The 24,771-nt window shown below is 41.9% G+C and overlaps 1 protein-coding gene across 13 annotated transcripts in view; it reads right to left on the bottom strand.

Moving 5' to 3' along the window:
- ep400 (E1A binding protein p400) overlaps positions 1–24,771 on the bottom strand; it is a 241,688-nt gene that overhangs the window by 170,791 nt on the left and 46,126 nt on the right. For 10 of the 13 annotated variants that reach the window (XM_063074069.1, XM_063074066.1, XM_063074065.1 and 7 more), the window contains exons 3-5: positions 20,349–20,462; positions 20,133–20,220; positions 7,257–7,379 (exon numbers count right to left, since the gene is read on the bottom strand). In XM_063074069.1, coding sequence (XP_062930139.1) covers positions 7,257–7,379; positions 20,133–20,220; positions 20,349–20,462 — 325 coding nt within the window. The remainder of the gene's footprint in view (positions 1–7,256; positions 7,380–20,132; positions 20,221–20,348; positions 20,463–24,771) is intronic. The other 3 variants (XM_063074075.1, XM_063074074.1, XM_063074076.1) reach the window with 3 other exon arrangements.

The following is a 24,771-nucleotide window of genomic DNA, read 5'->3' as shown; positions in this document are numbered from 1 at the left end:
AGAGTAGCAGAAGCAAGAGGCCCTGGAGGACATGGAATGCCTGTATGTAGAAATTTCACCAAAACAGCCTCATCTCCCAGACGTGAGAGAGAATGCGCTGACTGCATGGTTTATTTGTGACTTCCTTCACAAGAAACTCAGCTCCCATCCCAACAAAGCTCTCTACACTCCAATAATGATTCTCCCGAAGAATGATTCAGATTCCTTTTTGTAGAAACATTTACACTGATCATAATTCATCAATGAATAATGGCATAATCTAATAAATAATAAAATCATTCATTTGATGTAACTTGTGAGCTCATAAAATGTGTTTATTTATTTGGAGATACAGCACAGAACAGGACCTTTCAGCTCATCCAGCAACCCCCAATTTAACTCTAGACCAATCATAGGATAACTTACAATGATCAATTAACCTACTGACTGGTACGTCTTTGGACTGTGGGAGGAAGCTGGAGCACCCAGAGGAAACCCATGCGGTCACAGGGAGAACGTACAAACTCCTTAAAGAAGACGTTAGAATTGAACTTTGAACTCTGATGCCCCGAGCTGTAATGATGCCGCGCTGACTGCTACAGAAACACGTTCTGTATGGCTAAAAATTCTAAGCTTAACTGGCTTGATTGCGTTGTAAATAGATTCTTTTTTTGTGATGTTCTCTCTTACCCTTCCTCCAGTCACTGAAGCCTATGATTAATAGAGTAACTCACATCTCTTAAGTAATCACTCAAACATAAAATGTTTCCAAAATAACAGGTTTTAAAAAGTCACCTAAAGCACCCCGAGGAAACCCACGTGTTCATGGAGATGAACATACAAACAAATCCTTACAGTTAATGTCAGAATTGAACTCCATCGCCCCAAGCTGTAATAGCGTTGCGCTAACCACTGCTCCCGTGGCACCCTGTGATGACATAAAATTTATTTGTGTATTGTTTGAATGAATAAGGAATCTTCAGGCCACAGTGGAACCATTTCCTACTGGGCTCCTTTCATTGTATGTGTAATACACACACACACACACACACACACATGCGCGCGCGCGCAACAGCTTATGGAAACATAGAAAATAGGTGCAGGAGTATATGGAGGGATATGGTCCGTGTACAGGTCAGTGGGACTAGGCAGAAAATGGTTCGGCACAGCCAAGAAGGGCCAAAAGGCCTGTTTCTGTGCTACAGTTTTTCTATAGTTTTCTATGGTTTCTAGGCCATTCGGCCCTTCGAGCCTGCACCACCATTCAGTATGATCATGGCTGATCATCCAACTCAGAACCCTGCACCAGCCTTCCCTCCATACCCCCGATCCCTTTAGCCACAAGGGCCATATCTAACTCCCCTCTTAAATATAGCCAATGAACTGGCCTCAACTGTTTCCTGTGGCAGAGAATTCCACAGATTCACCACTCTCTGTGTGAAGAAGTTTTTCCTAATCTCGGTCCTATAAGGCTTCCCCTTTATCCTCAAACTGTGACCCCTCATTCTGGACTTCCCCAACATTGGGAACAATCTGCCTGCATCTAGCCTGTCCAATCCCTTTAGGATTTTATACGTTTCAGTAAGATCCCACCTCAATCTTCTAAATTCCAACGAGTATCAGCCTAGTCGATCCAGTCTTTCATCATATGAAAGTCCTACCATCCCAGGAATCAATCTAGTGAACCTTCTTTGTACTCCCTCTATGGCAAGAATCTTTCCTCAGATTAGGGGATCAAAACTGCACACAATACTCCAGGTGTGGTCCCACCAAGGCCTTGTACAACTGCAGTAGTACCTCCCTGCTCCTGTACTCAAATCCTCTTGCTATGAATGCCAGCATACCATTCGCCTTTTTCACCGCCTGCTGTACCTGCATGCCCACTTTCAATGACTGGTGTACAATGACACCCAGGTCTCGTTGCACCTCCCCTTTTCCTAATCGGCAACCATTCAGATAATAATCTGTTTTCCTGTTTTTGCCACCAAAGTGGATAACTTCACATTTATCCACAGTAAATTGCATCTGCCACGAATTTGCCCACTCACCTAAACTATCCAAGTCACCCTGCATCCTCTTAGCATCCTCCTCACAGCTAACACTGCTGCCCAGCTTCGTGTCATCCACAAACTTGGGAGATGCTGCATTTAATTCCCTCATCTAAGTCATTAATATATATTGTAAACAACTGGGGTCCCAGCACTGAGCCTTGCGGTACCCCACTAGTCACTGCCTGCCATTCTGAAAAGGAGCAACACACATCAAAGTTGCTGGTGAACGCAACAGGCCAAGCAGCATCTATAGGAAGAGGCGCAGTCGACGTTTCAGGCCGAGACCCTTCGTCAGGACTAGTCCTCAGTTGAGCCGCTTTTTCTGGCTAATTTGTAAGTTTCTCTTTTGGAGTTGATACTATCCCTAATTTCCCTTGTCAGCCACGGGTGCACTACCTTCCCTGATTTATTCTTTTGCCAAACTGGGATGAACAATGGATTGATGGGAAATAATAAAGTCGTGGTGGAGTTGGTGGGAGGTGCTGATCAGCCTTACTGCTTGGGGAAAGTAACTGTTTTTGAGTCTGGTGGTCCTGGCATGAATGCTACATAACCTCCTCCCTGATGAGAGCGGACAAACAGTCCATTTCATTCATGATGTTACGTGCTTTCATGATTCACATCTTTGTCACCTGCAGCCTCTTGACTTCTCTGTGGCAGTTACACTGTGTGCTGACACTGGCAGGCAAGGAGTGCAACCTCTTAAAGCTGGCACCCTAGTTGAATCAGTGTGCAGTGACTTGTTGAAAAGTGCATCAGGCTGAGTGGTCCTGTCAGGAAGATCCGTGTCTTGGTGTGAACCACCCAAATGCAGTTCCATACGCTTCCTTTTTATCTGATCTTCACCATGGAAACTGACCAGTATTAATGCTGTTTAATGGATCAAAATAAGAGCCAAAACCATTCACGCAAGAACATTTAACAGACTGCCAAGTCTGTCCAAATGCTGAAAGAATAGGAGAAACAGAATTTAGTTGAATATCCATCAAGTCAATCATCATCCTTGGGCCACAACAAATACAAAGAGTGAAATTTGTTATTCAGATGAAAGTTACAGCACTAACCTTCCCCGCACCCCCCCCCCCATCAAAAACGCTCTACAGTGGCAGCAATCACAGTTTGGGGCTCACTTCCTGCCGCTGTCTGTCAGGAGTTTGCACGTTCTCCCCGACTGGATGGGGTTCCTCTGGGGTTCCGGTTTCCTCCCACATTCCAAAGATGTATGATTAGGGCAGGGGTTCCCAACCTGGGGTATGTGGAGCCCTTGCTAAGTGGTATTGGTCCATGGTATAAAAAAGGTTGGGAACCCCTAGGTTAGGGCGAGTTGTGGGCATGCTATGTTGGCGTGGGAAACATGGCAACATTCATGGGCTGCCCTGAGCATATTCTCAGAGTGTGTTGGTCATTGACACAGACAACGTACTTTACTGTATATTTCAATGTACATGTGACAAATAAAGCTAACCATTAGTCAGCGCAAAGTGAAGCATTCCCTTCTTTTACTTATTTGGTTCAGCAGCTTTTGCATGGGCTGGTTTTCGGTTCAACTGCTGCCAGAAGGTGTTTTACATGTACTCAAGGGTAGACAGGCTTTAATATATCCTACAGACAGCACCCTTTAACAGTATAGCATACCCTCATCACTGAACCACTGACCTGAATCGTGTCTCTGAAATGCAGAATATCCTTCCCTCTAACCCACCCACTGGCACCCAATGAACTTAACAAAGTAAGAAAAGTTGTGAGAAAAGATAGGTAATGCAGAGACTTTTGACTACTCAATTAACATAATTAGAATAACTAAATGTTATGTTTGAGTTGTTACTGATGTGAGTTACTCTCTTAATTAATAACACACAGGCTTCAGTGACTGAAGGAAGGGTAAGAGAGAACATCACAAAAAAAGAATCTATTTACTTTACAACTCAATCAAGCCAATTAAGCTTAGAATTTTTAGCCATACATAACGTGTTTCTGTAGCAGTCAGCGCGGCATCACTACAGCTCGGGGTATCAGAGTTCAAAGTTCAACTCCAACGTCCTCTCTAAGGAATTTGTACATCTCCCCATGCCCGCATGTATTTCTTCTGGTTGCTCTGGTTTCCTCCCGCAGTCCAAAGACGTACAGGTTAGTTACTAGGTTAATTGGGCATTGTAAATTATCCTGTGATTAGTCTAGGGTTAAATCAGGGGTTGCTGGAAGAGCTGGAAGGTCCTGTTCTGTGCTGTATCTCCAAATAAATAAATAAGTTTTATGACTTCACAAGTTAAATCAAGTGCCGGCAGGTCTCGGTCTGAAACATCGACTATACTTTTATTCATAGATGCTGCCTGGGCTGCTGAGTTCCTCCAGCGTTTTGTGTGTATTGCTTGGATTTTCAGTATCTGCAGATTTTCTCATTATTTTTAATGCAGCATTTATCAAATTACAGAGGAATGCATTTAGTAATTGTCATAAGTCATAGTCATACTTTATTGATCCCGGGGGAAATTGGTTTTCGTTACAGTTGCACCAATAATAAATAGTAATAGAACCATAAATAGTTAAATAGTAATATGTAAATTATGCCAGTAAATTATGAAATAAGTCCAGGACCAGCCTATTGGCTCAGGGTGTCTGACCCTCCAAGGGAGGAGTTGTAAAGTTTGATGGCCACAGGCAGGAATGACTTCCTATGACGCTCCGTGTTGCATCTCGGTGGAATGAGTCTCTGGCTGAATGTACTCCTGTGCCCACCCAGTACATTATGTAGTGGATGGGAGACATCGACCAAGATGGCATGCAATTTAGACAGCATCCTCTTTTCAGACACCACCGTCAGAGAGTCCAGTTCCATCCCCACAACATCACTGGCCTTACGAATGAGTTTGTTCATTCTGTTGGTGTCTGCTACCCTCAGCCTGCTGCCCCAGCACACAACAGCAAACATGATAGCACTGGCCACCACAGACTTATAGAACATCCTCAGCATCATCCGGCAGATATTAAAGGACCTCAGTCTCCTCAGGAAATAGAAACGGTTCTAACCCTTCTTGTAGACAGCCTCAGTGTTCTTTGCCCAGTCCAGTTTATTGTCAATTCGTATCCCCAGATATTTGTAATCCTCCATCATGTCCACACTGACCCCCTGGATGGAAACAGGGGTCACCGGTCCCTTAGCTCTCCTCAGGTCTACCACCAACTCCTTAGTCTTTTTCACATTAAGCTGCAAATAATTCTGCTCACACCATGTGACAAAGTTTCCTACTGTAGCCCTGTACTCAACCTCATCTCCCTTGCTGATGCATCCAACTATGGCAGAGTCATCAGAAAACTTCTGAAGGTGACAAGACTCTGTGCAGTAGTTGAAGTCCAAGGTGTAAATGGTGAAGAGAAAGGGAGACAAGACAGTCCCCTGTGGAGCCCCAGTGCGGCTGATCACTCTGTCGGACACACAGTGTTGCAAGCACACGTACTGTGGTCTGCCAGTCAGGTAATCAAGAATCCATGACACCAGGGAAGCATCCACCTGCATCGCTGTCAGCTTCTCCCCCAGCGGAGCAGGGCGGATGGTGTTGAATGCACTGGAGAAGTCGAAAAACATGACCCTCACAGTGCTCACTGGCTTGTCCAGGTGGGCGTAGACACGGTTCAGCAAGTAGACGATGGCATCCTCAACTCCTAGTCAGGGCTGGTAGGCGAACTGGAGGGGATCTAAGTGTGGCCTGACCATAGGCCGGAGCAGCTCCAGAACAAGTCTCTCCAGGGTCTTGACCAGACCACGCTGTGTGAGGCTCATCTTTTTTAACTGCGATAGCATTCCTGTTTTTTCTCACGGTAAAGGTATCATAGGACTTAAAAGTGACTGTAGCAGGCTTCTAAGAGGGCTTACATAACTCACTGCTGTTTATTTTAGTTATGCTAATTATGCCGCCAGATCTTAGCCCAAAACGTTGACTGCACTTTTTTCCATAGATGCCTGCTGAGTTCCTTCAGCATTTTGTGTACATTGCTTAAAAATAATAAAATGCTTATCTAAAACTCTGACAAACTTCTATAGATGTGTGGTGGAGAGTATACTGACTGACTGCATCATGGCCTGGTATGAGAACACCAATGCTCTTGAATGGAAAATCCTACAAAAAGTAGTGGATACAGCCCAGTCCATCATGGTAAAGCCCTCTCAACCAATGAGCACATCTACATGAAACACTATTGTAGGAGAGCAGCATCCATCATCAGAGATCCCACCACCCCAGGACATGCTCCCTCGTCACTGCTGCCATCAGAAGGGAGGTACAGGAGCCTCAGAACTCACACCACCAGGTTCAGGAATAGTTATTACCTCTCAACCATCAGGCTCTTGAACCAAAGGAGATAATTTCACTCAGCTTAACTTGCCCCATCATTGAAATGTTCCCACCTTCAATGTTCACACACTCACGTTCAAAGACTCTTTATTTCATGTTCTCGATAATTATTGCTTGTTTAGTTACTATTTTTTTTGTATTTGCACAGTTTGTCTTCTGCACTCTAGTTGAATGGTCTTCATTGATTCTGTTATGGTTATTATTCTATAGATTTGCCTAGAGGAAAATGAATCTCAGGTTTGTATATGGTGACATAGATGTACTTTGAACTTTGAACCTTAAGTCTTTTGCACACTGGTTGAATGCCCAGGTTGGTGCAGCCTCATTAATTCTATTATGGCTACTATTTCAGTGATTTATTGAGTATGCCCACAAGAAAATGAATCTCAAGGCTATATATAGTGACATATATATGCTTTGCTAATACATTTACTTTGAACTTAATAACCACACAAGGAGAAGTATATTTCTGTCAGATGTGGTTCAATAGAAATTAATTCCCATGCATCAACATAATGCTTGAAAACTTGATATACTGGATTTATAGTTCACTGATACTTTCAATATAGTTCAGCCCTCCTTAGAACACACCAGTTAACGGGTTCTGGAGAGAAACAAGGATGGAGAGGATTTTATGACTTCTTGCATATTGCCCCCCCTTTAAAACTATTAGCCTGCTGAAAACATCACTGAAATGCATGCACTTTAAAAAAAAAACTGGCACTCTCACACTCATTAAGACTGACTACAAATTAATCTCACTCTCAGCATCGATATTGAGTTTGGTGGTGGATTACATATGAGACAATATGGAAGAAAAGTGGTTGCAAATGAGACAAGACAAATGTATGTGGAAGATGGGTTCGGTATCTCTTACCCTGCACCGTTGGCATGAGTTGCTGTAAGGGAACTATAGCTGGAGATCCTAAAGTAGTCACAGTTGTGTGCTGGAAAACCATTCCATGGCGACCACCTTCTATCCGTGGCCTTTTATTCTGATCTGAAGTCAAAAGCAAAACACAGAGTTCGCAATATTATGCAGTAAAAAAAAACTCACTGAAGCACTTCCCCTTCAACGTCATTTGCGGACTTGTTCATGCATGAGACTTCCAATTCTTGGCCAAATTCTTTAACTGTTTCAAAAATCACAAACTGAAGGATATGCAAATGATCTGAGGACAAAGTACTGTACAGCCACAACATCTCACGTTCACGATGCTTTCAATGGCCAAACTAACGGTGCCTTCCAACAAGGGTTGCAATATATTGAAAGTATCAGTATTTTGGTGTAATGGGTCATTCCTTTATTACATCACATTATTTGCAGAATGCACTCACTGAATGGCACTCCGGCTAGTGACATAGTCACACTTTCCACAGCATGAAGATCTGAGGAAGCTCTTTAGGATTTTTCCAAACTTAAAATTAAAAAAAAAAATTATCAGGAGCATTCATTAGTTTTATCAAGAGAGCATTGTATAAGAAACAAGTAACGTGATACACATTAGAATATGATCTTTACAGATTCCAATCACCACTACCTGCATACTAGTTCCTTTCAATATATTTAAATGCACAAAACCAATATGTATCACGTCTATATAAAGGCAGCAATTTATCCCATTTATTTTTGGTTAACTTATTTATTATGGTGGAATAAAAGAACTTTATGCACACTTTGACAATGAATAGATTTATTTTATGTTTTATTTATTAACATACAGCATGGATTATGCCCTTCTGGTCCTTTGAGCCAAGCCACCCAGCAATTCTTCAATTTAATCCTATCCTAATCACGGGACAAACCTACCAACTGGTACACCTTTGGACTGTGGGAGGAAATCCATGCAGCTATGGGGAGAATTACAAGCAGTGACGGGAAATGATTCCGGGATTGCTGGTACTGTAAGGTGTGCTGTACTAACCAGTACGCTACCGTGACGCCCCTAGTGAGTTGTGGGCACTCTATGTTGGTGCTGGAAGCAGGGTGACACTTGGGCTGCCCAGTACAATCCTTGCATATTTGATTTGACACAAACAATGCTAAACTTTAGAAAAGCTCATCTTTAATCTTTTCATTGAAACAAAATACACTGAGGGGTGAATAGAATAGAACAGAACTTTATCGTCATTGCTCAAGACAAGATTGGGTCCTACTCCAGTCCGTGTAAAACAGATTGAACAGACAGGGTCTGGGATGGGATGGGTCTTCAGTGATGTTATGAGTGTGCTGCTGGCATCGAGAGTTGTAGATTGTCTCCAGATCCTAATGATGTGCTGAGCTATCCAAATCATCTGTTGGAGTGCTTTATGAACTGCCTTGCTGCAGCTAGAGTACCACACTGTCATTCCACATGTCAGTATGCTCTCCATCGATAAAAGCTGGCCTGAGATAAAGCGCGAAATAGGGCCTTCTGGACCACGTGCAGCACCGCTAAGCAACTCACAGATTTAACGCTCGCCTAATCGTGGGACAATTTACAATAACCTATTAACCTACTAACCAGTACTTCTGAAAAACAGATTCTTCCCGGGGGCTGCTGTGCAGCTGAATAATGCTACACCCCACTTGCTAGAGGCCATTGAGTGCAATGGACCATCAAAGTCACTTATTGCATGGAAATATGAGAATTTTTTAAGATTAAGCTGCACTGCTTAAACTGTTTTGAAAATATCTGTTTTGCACAGACTAGAGTGGCACCGCAATCTCGTTGTCTTGAGCAATGACAATAAAATTCTGTTCTATTTAGATTGTGGGAGGAAACTGGAGCAGCGGGAGGAACGGACAAACTTTCTTAGAGGATGCAGGAATTGAACTCTGAACTCCAACGCCCCAAGCTGTAATAGCGTTGTGCTAACCACTATGTTACGGTAGGAAGGCACAGGGACTAAACAAACCGGAGACTGTGAGAGTAAATTTGGATTAGATCTCAACTGGTCCATTTTGCAGAATGATTCTAAATAATATTCAAGGTTCAAGGTACATTTATTATCAAAGTATGTATGCAGTATACAACTCTGAGATTCCTCTTCTCTAGGCAGCCACAAAACAAAGAAAACCATGAAAGCCCATTCAAAGAAAAACATCAACCCTCCCCCATACACAAAAAAAACAAATCTCACAAATGACAACAAGAACATCAAACACACTCACGCACAAAAAAACATATCATGCAAACCCCAAACACCCTACACACAAAAAAACTAATGTGAAACTAATTGCGCAAACAGAAAATGGAACTGCAAATTGAAAAATTACAAAGCAGATAAAAATATATAAAATAGTTTAGTTTTAAATTAAATGTTCAGATAAAGGGTTACATTCGCAGCACTAAAACTATAGAAATTTTGTCTGTATACAGTGGACTCCAGTCAATTGGACCATCAGTTAATCACGACAGCTGCTTATTGGGACAACTCTTAAAGAACAAATTGGGAAAACTGGCGGGATTTGCTTTGTTTAATTGGGGCAGGATACTGCTGCCGAACAGTTTCTAACTAGCGTTAGTTGCCTTCGCTTGCGTGGACAATAAGACACCACACCATACTTAGAGCAAGTGGGTTTGAAATAGAGTCAGTTGCTTGTGCTTGTGTTTGAAAAGCAATGATTTTTGTCACTAATAGTTGGAGAGAAATAAGCAGTTAAGGCAAATCGGAATAGTTTTAGCTTGGAAATGCCAGAAACAGCCGAATGAGAAAATTAAATGATTTCACTATTTCAACAAGTTAGGACCTACGAAAAGTTTGAAGGTATCGACAATCATCTTGAATGTTACAATTAAAATGAAGATTTGAAGGATGCAGTCATTGATAACATTGTACGAAGGCAATCTATTATCTGCACTTAGTGTCTGCGCTGATTTTGTTCATTTACAGTCAATCAAAAGAACACAGCAGCATACATTGGATGAATTCCGCCGCTGATAACCATTAGGAACTAATACACAGATTTGTAGTAATGGAGTAGTATTGATAGTGTCCTAATTTATTCTGTATTTAATGTAAATACATAATTTACATTATGACAGTTGAAGAACTTTGGTAAGGGTCCCCAAATCCTAAGAACTTTCTACATGGACACAATTGAGAGCATCCTGATTGGCTGCATCATTGCCTGGTATGGGAACCCTAAACCGCAGTGCAGACAGCCCAGCGCATCTGTAGATGTGAACTTCCCACTATTCAAGACATTTTCAAAGACAGGTGTATAAAAACGGCCCAAAGGATCATTGGGGACCCAAGTCACCCCAACCACAAACTGTTCCAGCTGCTACTATCCGGGAACAGTATAGCAGCATAAAAGCCAGGATCATCAGGGTCTGGGACAGCTTCTTCCACCAGGCCATTAGACTGCTTAATTCATGCTGACGCAACTGTATTTCTATGTTATACAGAGTATCCTGTTGTACATATTTATTATAAATTACTATAAGTTACACATTGCACATTTAGATGGAGACATAACGTAAACTCCTCATGTATTTGAGGGATGTAAGTAATAAAGTCAATGCAATTCAAATTTGTTACTTAGTTAAGCAGTAGCCTGTCTTTTTTTTGTACCTTTTTAACTATTTCCATGAAACTTTGGCTAATTGGGACAGTCAGTTAATTGGGCCAGAATGTACTGGTCCTGATATGCCACAATTAACCAGAATCCACTATACAGTCTTAACATTCGCCAAATCACTTCAAGTCATTAAGCTCTATTTATTAACCAATAACTAAACATTATTTTAATCAGTTTCCCTTTATCCACCAGACGAAGACCTGCCACACTAGAAATACAGAAGATGGAATGGCTTTCACAACTACATTTTACATTAATAATTATTTGTATTTCATTCACAAAAGTTGTCTCCTTTAGTTACATTTTACTGACAGTAAATTCATTGACACATATTACACAGGTTATTCTTGAAGTGATTGAATTGATATATTAAAGCTGTCCCCAAGTACACATAGCTGACATATATGACATATATATTTACTCACTAATTTAAGTTTCAAACCCAGAAACAAATAGAACCTCAGAACTTAGTAGTAACTTTGTTAAGGCAACCTTCAAGAAGATATGTCCACCTGTACCGATTCAAAACTACAAGTCACAACTTTATTTTATTTAGAGATACAGCATGGAACAGACCCTCCTGGCCCAATGAGCTGCTACGCCCAACAACCCACTGATTTAATCCTAGCCTAATCATGGGACAACTTACAGTGACCAATTGACCTACTAACTGTCCCTGGTACGTCACTGGGCTGTGGGAAGAAACTAGAGCACCCGGAGGAAGCCCATGTGCAAATGGGAAGGGGCATACAAAGCATCACACGCAAAACACTGGAGGAACTCAGCAGGCCAGGCAGTACCAATGGAAAAGAGTAAACAGTCAACGCCTCGGGCAGAGAGTCTTCATCGGGACTGGAAAGGAAGGGGAAGACACCAAAAGAAAGGCTGGAAAGGAAGGAATCTGATAGGAGGGGAGAGTAGAGCATAGAGAAAAGCGAAGGAGGAGAGGACCCAGGGGGAGGTGATAGGCAGGTGAGAAGAGCTAAGAGGTTAGAGTGAAAAATAGAAGAGGAGGGGAGGGGAGGGGGATTTCCAGCACCTGCAGATTTTCCTGTGTAAGAGTCATACAAACTTGCTTAGAGGACACTGAAACTGAACTCCAAACCCCGACACCCAGAGCTGTAATAGCGTTGCACTAACCGCTCCACTATCACAGTGCCTCTGTAAGATGGCCACCAACAAATGCAACAAGAAATTCAAGAGAAACCTCTTTACCAGACCATGCACAGCTCACTCCCACTGAGAGAAACTGTATTCTAACTGATGGAAACTGGACAAGCAAACAGAAACATGCACTGAAGAAGTACTTCAAATACAAAGGGAATAAGATCACACTAAACATTAGCATTAGCACTAGCACAGAGCACGAAGTCAAGGTCACAGAGGACTGACAAGCTACAGGAGGTAAGAGTAATAATGTAAGGTATCAGAACCACCCCAATCATTATTGCTATTTAATGTGAAAATAGATCTACCTCAACTTTATTGTTCTATCGTCTTGTCAATCGATCTTGTACATAGACATCAACAAGAATTACCACACTGGAAGCTTCTCTGTCTTAATTGTGACATCCTAGGTTCTGCAAAACAGCCATTTTTTCACTGTACAACAGTTCATAAGAGTCCTAGAACAGTATTAATAGTCCATGCTCAACTATGAATCTGCATAGTCCAATCGACCTGCACCTCCATACCCCTCTCATCCAGGTACCTATCCAAACTTCTCTTCAATGTTGAGATCGATCTTTCATCCACCATTTCCACGGGCAGCTCGTTCCACACTCTCACTCTTCTGCATGTAGTTCTCCCTCATGTTCTCCTTAAACAGTTCACCTTTCACCATTAACTCATGACCTCTAGTTCTATTCTCACCCAACCTCAGTGGAAAAAGCCTGCTTACATTTAACCTATCTATACCCCTCATAATTTTTCTATACTTCTATCATTCTCCTACACGCCAGAGAATGAAGACGAGGGAACACACACCAGTCCTCATTGAGGAATCAGAAATAGAGAGAGTGAGCAATGTCAAGTTCCTGGCTGTCAATACCTCTGAGGATCTTTCCTGGACCCAACATATTGATGAAGCTACAAAGAATGCACAACAGCCACAATATTTTATTGGGAGTTTGAGAAGATTCGCGATGTCACCAAAGACTCTCTAAAAGTTCTACAGATGTACCATAGAGAACATTCTAACTGGCTGCATCACTATCTGGTATGGGGGCGGGGGGAGCACAAGACTGAAATAAGCTTCAGAGTGTTGTAAACTTAGTCAGCTCCATCACAGGCACCAGCCTCCATAGCATACAGGACATCTTCAAGGAGCAATGCCTCAAAAAGGCAGCATCCATCATTCAGGACCCCCATCACCCAGGTTATGCCTATTCTCATTGCTACCACTCAGGAAAGAGGTACAGAAGCTAATTCATGGTCGTTTTCTTGATTATTATGTATTGCATTGTACTGCTGCTACAAAGACAATAAATTTCATGACATATGCTGGTGATATTAAACCTTAGTCTGATTCTGAATTAACTCTGCCATAAACTGGGAATATCAATATACCCATCAAATAATTTTACTGTACTGAAACATTAAGGTACATCCTCTAACAGACACTTAAAAATGTAAGATTAATGCTATATACTCATGATAAAGCAAATTTGAATAGTGATCTATCATTCAAGGACACTTTAACTCTGATCTTAAATTCAATAACTACAAATCAGCTAATCCTAGGATTCAATACAGGATTGGTCTACAAATCTGTGGAACAGTCAGCTGGGAAAGAACACTTTGGTAACCACAACCAGCATACCATGGCTGATAACTTGGTAAAACATAATGAATATTAGAGTAACTCTAACAATGCTAATTTGCATTTGCATGAACTTGAATTACTCTAAAACACAGCTTCTTCCAAAGCTGGACTAAATGGCTGAGTAGGAAGGGCAATAAAAGAAAGAATTACAGTTGGTCGATTGCTGAGGACTGACAGTTTCTACCCCATATTCACACAATCTCCTCCCTCTTTTTTACAGTTTCCAAAATGCAGATGCTCATAGGCACTGAACTATTGAAGTTCAGTAGTATTGGAAACCACTGCTTTCTTAAATAATACTTTTTATAAGATTTACTTTTTAACAACTCGTGTTTTTTTCACAATATGTGGTGGTTCATCTCCACTCACTGGGAGAAAGTGGTATAGCAGCTAAACTAACGGTTTATCACCTTTCTCATTTTTCACTGGCTAAGTACTAGCACATTACCCACATGATGTAATTGTTTTAATTACGTAGCCTCTAACTAGTTTATCCCTAGCCAAAGAATTTCTTAACCTATCCATAAAAGTGATGGATTTTACAGAGGCACCACCTTTATTTCTTTGTCTTCACATCCATTCACCTCTTAACATCGTTCCTCAGCTTTGTTTAGTTTATTTAGTATATGTATGTTTGTTTGCACTTTAAAATAAACTGAAATCTTAGCATGAAGACTGTTTGTCATTCCTGACTCCCAGAAGAACCCCAAAGAACAGAAAATAAACAGAGTTCCAATAGTAGGTTCTGGTTAATTGGGCTATTGGTTAATTGCACAGCTGCTTATTTGGGACAGTTCTTAAAGAACAAAAACTAATGGAGAAAACAGCGGGATTTCCTCCATTGATCTCTTTGTTCCCTCCTGTGATTTTTGTTACTGATAGTTGGCGAGAAATGAACAGCAAGACAATTCAGAACTGTTTTGCTCCTGTGGTTTCAAACATCCTGCGGTTCTAAATTGACCAAGATGACGTCGCACTCAGACACACTTCATCTCCAGGTCTTTTGCTAGGATCAAAAAACGCTACTGGCTATTAAATTTACTGGGTACAGCAATTCCACCATGCTAGTGAACTGTTGGACTGCAGAGGACCTCTCTGCAGCTTAGCTTTATTGTACATGCCATTGCCTGCTTCTCACTTCCGTGAACAATGCAGTAGGAAGGAGTGCGCAAGGAAACAAAAAAGGGGAAAACATGCTGGAATCTGGGAACGACTTGGGTCGAAGCCCTTTAGGCCGGTTCTTCCCTCATTCTTACTGGCAGACGTCCATTCACTTTAAAATAAACTGGACTACCTGCGCCTGAGCCCGAACCAGCAAGAGAAAAACATCAGCACATTCGTTCTCATGGAATCATGGCTCATGAATCCATCCAAGACATGGCCATCCATCTGGAGGGTTTCAGCATGTTTTGGGCTGACAGGAATCCAGCGATCTCAGGCAAGACCCGTGGTGGCGGTATCTGTATTTACATAAACAAGAACTGGTGTACAGATGCTTTAGCAGTGGTGTCCCATTGTTCACCGATGATTGAGTTCATATTTGTAAAGTGTCTAATGTTTTATATCCTGAGGGAGTTCACTACAATTGTGTTGGTAGCTGTATATATCCCCCCTCTGCGTGAGCTCGACAGCATCATCAGCGACTTTCAAACCAAACACCCCGATGGTATCTTCTTCATTATCCTAGGCCATTTTAACTATGTGAACCTAAAGTCAGTCCTGCCTAAATTCCACCAGCATGTTGATTTTGCTACCAGAGATGAAAATACACTAGACCTGGTTTACACTAACATACCAGGTGCCTATAAAGCAGTCCCTCGAACCCACATTGGACTCCTGGATCACTTATCTGTCATGTTAATTCCAGCATACAAACCAGTGGTCAGGTGGGTCAAAGGTGATAAAAACCTGGCCAGAGGGTGCAATCTCTATACTGCAGCACTGCTCTGATAAATACAAACTGAAGAATGTTCACAGAGACTGCTATCTATGGCAACCATGTTAACATCGAGGAATATGTGGATTCTGTGACCAATTACATAGAGAAGTGTGCTGTACTATTCTAAGTTTTAGGTACTGAGGATGCTACCATCATGAAACACATGTGAATAAGGGCAAATCAGAAGCCATGGCTTACTGCAGAGATCCATGTCAGGCTGAGGGATCGTGATGTTGCTTTTAGATCAGAGGGAAGTGACAGCTCTTAGGGAAGTAAGAACTGTGCTTTCCCACTCCATCAGGAAGGTGAAATAGCAGCATCCTCAGAGAATTTACAACCACTTCTGCAATACCAGAGACACTAGGTGCATGTGGCAGGGAACTCAGAGGATCACAGACAAGTCTACCCTGTGTGTCAGTGACCAGGATGCTTCACTCCCTGAGCACCTGAATGTCTTCTACGCCCGGTTTGGTGTACAGAACAAAGGGTCAGGCGAGGAAGGCACCTCTCTTCCCAGGAGCAGACATTCCGTCTGACTGAAACTGAGGTGAGGAAGACCCCGCCCAGAGTCAACCCACGCAAAGCTGCAGGACCCGATAATGTACCGAGTCGAGCTCTGAAAGACTCGCAGCCCAGCTGATGGATATACAGTGGTGCTAGAAAGTTTGTGAACCCTTTAGAATTTTCTCTATTTCTGCATAAATATGACCTAAAATGTGATCAGACCTTCACGCAAGTCCTAAAACTAGATAGAGAACCCAATTAAATAAACAACGCTAAAAACATTATATACCAGGCAGATGGTGTACAAACAGAAGAAATTTAACACTGTTGTTACTCTCCCTAGGAGTGATCAACCAACAAAAATCAGTTCAAGAGCAAGCCATATAATATTCCAAGAGGTCTCAAAGAACCCCAGGATAACATCTAAGGAGGTATAAGCCTCTCTTGATTTGGCTAATGTCAGTGTTCATCAGTTTACTATCAAGCAAACACTGAACAACAATGGTGTGCATGGTAGGATTGCAAGGAAAAAGCCATTACTCTCCAAGAAGAACTTTGCTGCCTGTCTAAAATTTGCTAAAGACCATGCAGATAAGCCAGAAGGTTTTTGGAAGAATGTTCTATGGATGAATGAGTCCAAAGTAGAACTTTTTGGCTTAAATGAGAAGCATAATGTCTGGCAAAAAGCGAATGATGCATTCCAACAGAAAAATCTCATCCCATTTGTGAAACATGGTGGTGGCAGTGTCATGGTTTGGGCCTGCTTTGCTGCCTAGGAAACCAGGATGGCTTGTCATCATTAATGGAACTATGAATTCTGAATTGTACCAGTAAATTCTACAGGAAAACGTCAGGGTATCTGTCCATGAACCGAAGCTCAAGAGAAAGTGGATCATGCAGCAAGGCAACAACACTAAACAAGTCAGTCTACCAAAGAATGCTTAAAGTCAAAGAAATTTCACATTTTGGAATGGCCTTAGTCCTACAGAAATGTTGTGGAAGGACCTGAAGCAAGCAGTTCGTACAAGGAAACCCACCAACATCCCAGAGTTGAAGCAGTTTTGTAAGAAGGAATGTCCTAAAATTCCTCCAAACCTATGTGTAGAAGTGATCAACAGTTACCTGAAACATTTGTTTGAAGTTATTGCTGTTCAAGGGGGTCATACCAGTTACTGAAAGCAAAGGTTCACATACTTTTTCAGCAAATACATGTAACATTGGATCATTTTTCTCAATAAATAAATTAAAAAGTATAATGTTTTGTGTTATTTGTTCAAGTGGGTTCTCTTCATCTAGTTTTAGGACTTGCGTGAAGATCTGTTTACAGTTTAGGTCATATTTGTGCAGTAACAGAGAAAATTCTAAAGGGTTCACAAACTTTCTAACACCACTGTATTCAACATCTCTCTGGAACAATCCATTGTCCCCTTGGTTTTCAGGGCGGCAACCATTATTCCAGTGCCAAAGGCGGTGACAGTAACCTGCACAAATGACTATTGTCTGGTGGCATTGACATCAACCATTATGAAATGCTGTGAGAGGCTGGTCATGGAGTACATTAAAGCTTTTCCTCCGGCTACACTGGACCCTTTCCAGTTCACTTATTGCTTAAGTCGATCCACTGATGATATAATAGCCTCTGCCCTCCACTCTGTCCTGTCCCACCTGGAAAATGGGGTTTCATATGCCAGACTGCTGTTTTATAGACTTCAGTCCAGCATTCAACACTATCATGCCCCAGGAACTGGTGGGGAAACTGTCCTCACTGGGTCTCAAAACCTCCCTCTGCAATTGGATACTGGGCTTCTTAACAGTAAAGCCACAGTCAATCCACATGGGCAGCAACGTCTCTCATCCCATTAAGCTGAGACTGGCGCTCCCCAAGGCTGTGTGCTCAGCCTGCTGCTGTTCATACTACTGACACACGATTGTGTCACAGGATCCAGCTCCAGCCGTGTCATCAAGTTTGCAGATGACACAACAGTGGCTGGCCTTATCAAGAATGATGATGAGACAGAGCGCAGAGAGGAATTGGGAGCGGCTAGTGGATTGGTGTGAGAAGAACAACCTAAGTCTGAACATGAAGAAGGCAAAGGAAATGATTGTGAACTCCAAGAAGGTGCAGACAAACCATCCCCCTCTGTAAATACATGGCTTCTCGCACCGTTCCTGGGAATTCACATCATGGATGACCTTACCTGGTTCCTTAATATCACCTCCCCGAACAAGACAGCACAGTAGTGCCTCTACTTCCTAAGATGATTGAGGCAAGCAAAGCTCTCACCTCCCACCCTCTCCCCATCTTAACTGTGTTTTACAGGAGCATCATTGAGAGCGCCCTAACAAGTTGCACCTCCATCTGGTATGGGAGCAGCTGAACATTGGACCAGAAGCCCCTACAAAGGTCTGTGAGAACAGCTAAGAAGATCATAGGGGTCTCCTTACCAACCAACAAGGTCATTTATCAGGAGCGCTGCATATGCAGGGCCCTTAGTATTATTAAGGATCCCACCCATCCATCCAGTATCCTCTTTGACTTTCTACCATCAGGAAGGAGACTGCAATGCATAAAAACAAGAACAGTCAGGATGAGGAACAGTTTCTTCCCCTAGGCCATTAGGCTTCTGAACTCCCAGTCGAAGTGTCACTGGTTAATCTGCTCCAATATTTAAAACTAATGCACTTTAGTTTGTTATTTATATGTGATTCATCAGAAGATTTTATTCTTACCTTCATAAATTATCGTGTGTTATATGTACTACTGTGCTTTACAACCTGGTTGGAAGAAATGTTGTCTTGTTTCTACATACATTATATGGTTATAAACTTTATATACATGTATATAGTTAAATGACAATAAACTTGACTTGACTTGATTCAGGCTTAGAGATGCCAAAAACTGGCAGGAGTGAAAATTAAACAATTTCACTACTTCAATAAGTTAGGAACAGTGTCACTGTTGTCATTAATGACAGGGTGCACTGATGTGCGAAAGCAATATATTGACCAGAGACACTTTAACACTGACCTCTGGAAACTGTAGTCATTGATGGGACTATGGATGCTGTTAGGGTGTACTCTGGAGTTATGGGATACAATAAATATTAATTTCAACAGCAAGCAATCTTCAGATCCAAATGTGAATTGCAGAATGAGTTTAAAATGCAATTTAGAACAATGGTGTTCTTGGAGCTGCAGACTGGGGTCGATTGCAAACCAAGAAACACTCAATGAACTGATATGTCTGCATATGCATGAATGCAGCCCAGAGACAACAGTGATTAGCATTCATTTTGGGTGTCTGAAGTGTTAATGTGAAGATCCAGGTGTTTGAAAATTATATGTAATTCACAGGAAGCATTGGGGATATATTCAAGCCACACCGCCCAGCAATCGCTGATTGAACCCTAGCCTAATCACGGGACAATTTACAATGACCAATTAACCTACCAACCGACATGTCTTTGGACTATGTGATGAAACACGAGCACCTGGAGGAAACCCATGCAGTCATGGGGAAAACATACAAAGCTGCTTACAAACAGCCTTGCGACATCCAGGGAAGAACAGGAAGCAAAAGGAATGCTGCAGGAACATCAGATGAATTGTAGGGCACTAGTGTAATGCAGAAGTTTGTGATAGCAAGTTTTGCAACAGCACTCAAAAGCAGAAGTTGAATTAATTCTGAAATTTACGACATTTATTGGATATGTTTTAGAAGTCTCTTGCTACTTCAGAAGGCAAGAATTATATCAGGTGGTGTGGCAACAAAAAGTTGTATTAAATTATATGAAAAAGAACTTCAATTCTCTTCTTACCATTGCCTTGTGTCCAAACAAGAAACTTTACTCCGCGCCTATTACACTGTCATACCTGTGCACAAAAACGAGGAAATGTTCCAAAAAAAAGAGAAACGTACCTGTTTGAACTAAAGCCTGCTGCCTTTTGAAAGCTTCAATCTCCACTGTGTTGGCCGTGCCCGCCACAGGTGTACCTTGATGCGTCTGCTATGGAAGGACAAACAAAACGTGTGTTAGAGATGATGCACTGGCAACAGCACGGTGATGCAACAGGATTTAACCCTTCTGATGCCGGAACGATTCACAGACTTGTCAATGCCACATTGACTCCTTACCTGAAACTGTTGCGGCTGCTGCGTTGAAAATGCAGCAGAAACATTAGGGGGAAGCTGTGTTGCTATGGCAACTGGCGTCCCTGTCTGGCCATCCTTTCCTGTCACCACTTTTACCTTAAATAAAAACAATGCATTCATTCACAGGTTCATCACTGAAACATCAAGTCAGAGTGGAGAAAAAAAAGAGTAATTTGTATTCCAAGGACAGCCAGGAAACTTCTGTAGGGTCTCTTTTCTTAATTCCTAGGCTTGCTTCACACAATTCAGTGCACTTTGCCACATTGGTTATAAAAATTGCTTCGTGGTTTAAAAATAACAAATGCAAAAGTATTTTTTTTTTGCTTAAACTGTCCATTGTAGTAGCAGTGGCAACTGGAATATAAGCACCAGCATGAATTTGAGGCCAATGATATCAAACTTGAAATTACAAAATGACGATACAAAAATAATCTGTGGGAGGGGAGTGGATATGGCTCGGAACTTTGATCAAGTTTACTTTATATGTCCAGTACCTTCCATTTCTCTAAAAACACAAGAGAAAACCAGGAACTAAATGGTTAATCAATAATTCCTTCAGATTAATCACCAAATATTAACCTACAAATTCTCTAAAGTATGTCCCACTATGTTACACCAGTCTGGAGAAGCAGTCAAACCCTCTTCATCAGATAATGCTGCCATTAGGAAGAAGGTACAAAAGCCTCAGGATTCCTGCTAGCGTAGCAGTTAGCGTTAACGATATTACAGCGTGAGTGACACCACCACACACAACATGCTCTCTTCTCTCGAGTGAAGCTTTCCACTTTGTTTCAGGAGCCTGAATGGTTGAGGGGTAGTAACTGCTCCTGAACTTGGTGGTGCAAGTCCTGAGGCTCCTGTACTTCCTCCTGGTGACAGCAGTGAGAAGACAGCATGACCTGGGTGGTGAGGATCTCTGATAATGGATGCTGCTTTCCTACAACAGTGTTTCATGTAGATGTGCTCAATTGTTGGGAGGGCATTGCCCATGATGCACTGGGCTGAATCCACTATATAAACTATCAATTTAATTTCAATGTACTCCTATCTCAATTTAAGTATTGTACAATTTGCAATCAACAATTTTTACTCTGTTTTGGAAACTTATTGCATCTGGGCAATTCTAGTTAAGAAGATATAATTAAATCCAATAAATCATTGTCAAAATGTTAAAAAAAATCAGATGTAAAGCTCAAGAATGACATTAACGAGTCCTGCGCTACATATAGCACCTTGTAAAAGAATTTATCCCTCAACCCTTTGTTCACTTGAATAAGTATTACAAACAGGGATTTTGATCAATTTCACTGAGAATTTTTAATTGTGAATCACATGCTTCCTTTTTCACAGAAGATTCCAAAAAACAGGAACAATTATAAAGCATGAAAAACTAAAAATTCAAAAACTGGAATGTCAGCAGTTCAAAGGTATTCCTCCCCCTTTGCTCAGTACTTGGTTAATCTCTATTAGCATTGCACAACATGATGGAGCAAGATATGCCCATTCCTCCTTGCAAAAGTAGTCAAGCTGTGCCAGGTTAGTTGGGAAGCAGCAGTGGACATCAATGTTGAGGTCTTGCCAGCAATGTTCGATCAGGTTACGGTCAGGACTCTGACTGGGCCACTCAAGAACATCAATTTTCTTCATTTGAAGCCACTCCATGCTTGCTGTGGCAGTGTGCTTTGGGTTGTTGCCCTACTGAGACGAACTTCCTCCCCAGTGTAAGCTTTTTGGCAGGAGCTAGCAGGTTTTTATCCAGGATCTCTCTGTATTTAGCAGCATTCATCTTCCCATCAATCCTGACCAGATTTCCAGTCCCTCCTGCTCAAAGGCAACCCCATAGCACGATGCTATCTCCACCATACTTTATAGAAGGGATGGTGTTACCTGGCTGATGTGCAGTATTACATTTACATCACATTTACCACTTAGTGTTGAGGCCAAAATGTTCCACTTCAGTTGTATCTGACCACAAGACCTTCCTCTACATCCTGACAGTATCTTCTAAGTGACACTTTGCAAAGTCCCTATGGACAAGGATATGTTTTTTTTTAGCCAGGGCTTCTTCATTGCCACTCTCCCGTAAATACCCTATTTGTGCAAGGCCCTTAGAGATTGTAGAGCCATGAACTTCATCTGTAGTTGCAATCACTGACTTCTGCAGCTCATTCAAAGTGACTGTTGGCATCAACGTAGCCTCTCTCACAGGTACCATTTTTCTAAGGCGACTAAATTTAGAGGGTGCAACCTGACCTAGACAGTGTGGCTGTGGTTTCAAAATTTTTCCATTTTTTCATGACGGATTGCACCGAGCTCCGAAGTATGTTCAGTGCCTTTGAGATGGTCTTGTATCCTTCCCCAGACTTGTGTTTCTCTACTATCATTTCCCTGATTCAGACCATAAGACCATAAGACAAAGGAGCAGAAGTCAGCCATTCGGCCCATCGAGTCTGCTCCGCCATTTTATCATGAGCTGATCCATTCTCCCATTTAGTCCCACTCTCCTGCCTTCTCACCATAACCTTTGATGCCCTGGCTACTCAGATACCTATCAATCTCTACCTTAAATGCACCCAATGACTTGGCCTCCACTGCTGCCCGTGGCAACAAATTCCATAGATTCACCACCCTCTGGCTAAAAAAATTTCTTCGCATTTCTGTTCTGAATGGGCGCCCTTCAATCCTTAAGTCATGCCCTCTCATATTAGACTCCCCCACCATGGGAAATAACTTTGCCACATCCACTCTGTTCACGCCGGTCAACATTCGAAATGTTTCTATGAGGTCCCCCCTCATTCTTCTAAACTCCAAGGAATACAGACAAAGAGCGAACAAACATTCCTCATATGTTAACCCTCTCATTCCCAGAATTATTCTAGTGAATCTTCTCTGTACCCTCTCCAACGTCAGCACATCCTTTCTTAAATAAGGAGACCAAAACTGCCCACAGTACTCCAAATGAGGTCTCACCAGCCTCAACATCACATCCCTGCTCCTATACTCTATTCCTCTAGAAATGAATGCCAACATTGTATTCGCCTTCTTCACCACCGACTCAACCTGAAGGTTAACCTTAAGGGTATCCTGTACAAGGACTCCCAAGTCCCGTTGCATCTCAGAACTTTGAATTCTCTCCCCATTTAAATAATAGTCTGCCCGGGGGTGTCATCTCATCGTCGATCAGGGCAGGCAGCTCATCTTCTCCTATGACTGCCCGCCTCAATGTCGAAGGTCGAGGTTCGTCATCTGCTGTGGCTGATGTGGAAGGCTTGCTTGACTGCTAAGCCTCACGCATTTTTCTTTCATACAGTTGTTTGTAAGCACTCAAACAATCCTGCAAATATCCCCTAAACCTACGTACCCTTTCAAAATTAAAGTTGTACTTTATCATTGCAGCGAAAATCTCACGCAGTTGCTTCACTTTCTGCATTCGGTTTTGATTGTTATCCTTTCCTCTTCCAATTGCATCAGCTCTTCATCTATCAGTTCTTGGTCATGGGATGCCAAAACCTCTTCAACATCATCTTCGTCAACTTCCACAAGTCAAACTCACTTTGTCCTTGCTTCGTTCACCATGATCGAAATGCTTAATTATGTCTAGTTTTACGCTAAGTAACACCCTTACTCTTTCAGGCTTTTCCAAATCCTTAGAACTCATCTTGCTAACGTCTGCTCAATGCAACCTGTTAAAGCAATGCTGGTCCGAATCCGGGGCAGAGGGGCTGCTCGGGGCGCGCGCTGCCTTCCTTTGTAACAGTGAAAACATCTTCTGAAAGTGAAAACAGGGCACTAATGTCGGTCTTTCATAACAGTGAGGTTTCGTAAAGCAAACGTTCGAAAAGCGGGAGACACCTGTAGCAGTAATTTTGAGCTGTTCTTAGTTTTCTTTCTCTCCCCCTAGTTTAAACTTTGAATTTAAAATTTTTATTTGCTGATTCTTGAGGGGGAACAATATGTCTACGTCTACGAGAAGTGGGAAGAATATACCTGAACCTAGTGATAAAGGTAATGGGAAAGGAAAGGTGCAAAAGGAAAGATCTGATGAAATGCCATCATGGGCTGAAGATATCGTTCGGAGACTGAATTCAATTAAGGATCAGAATGAATCAATTAAGGACCAACTGGAAAAGAATAGTAATAAAATGAAGTCATTTCTGGGAAAACTTAAAAGACCTGGAAACTCAGGTTATTACACATGAAGAGGAATTGAAGATAGCTAAGCAAAAGTTGTCTGAAGCTACAACTCGTTTGGAAAGATATCAAAATAAGATTATAGACCTGAAAACTAGGTCTTGCCGAAAGAATACACGAATTGTTGAGCTGCAAGAAGGAGCTGAAGATGGAGGTTTAACTGCTTACTTTGGTAAGCTTTTCCACACTTTATTTCCTACCATTTTATTAAAGC

This window comes from Mobula hypostoma, chromosome 21 (genome assembly GCF_963921235.1).
Source record: "Mobula hypostoma chromosome 21, sMobHyp1.1, whole genome shotgun sequence".
Taxonomy (NCBI): Eukaryota; Metazoa; Chordata; class Chondrichthyes; order Myliobatiformes; family Myliobatidae; genus Mobula; species Mobula hypostoma.
Note: the sequence above shows the minus strand (reverse complement) of the source record. Positions and strands in the feature narration are given on the sequence as shown.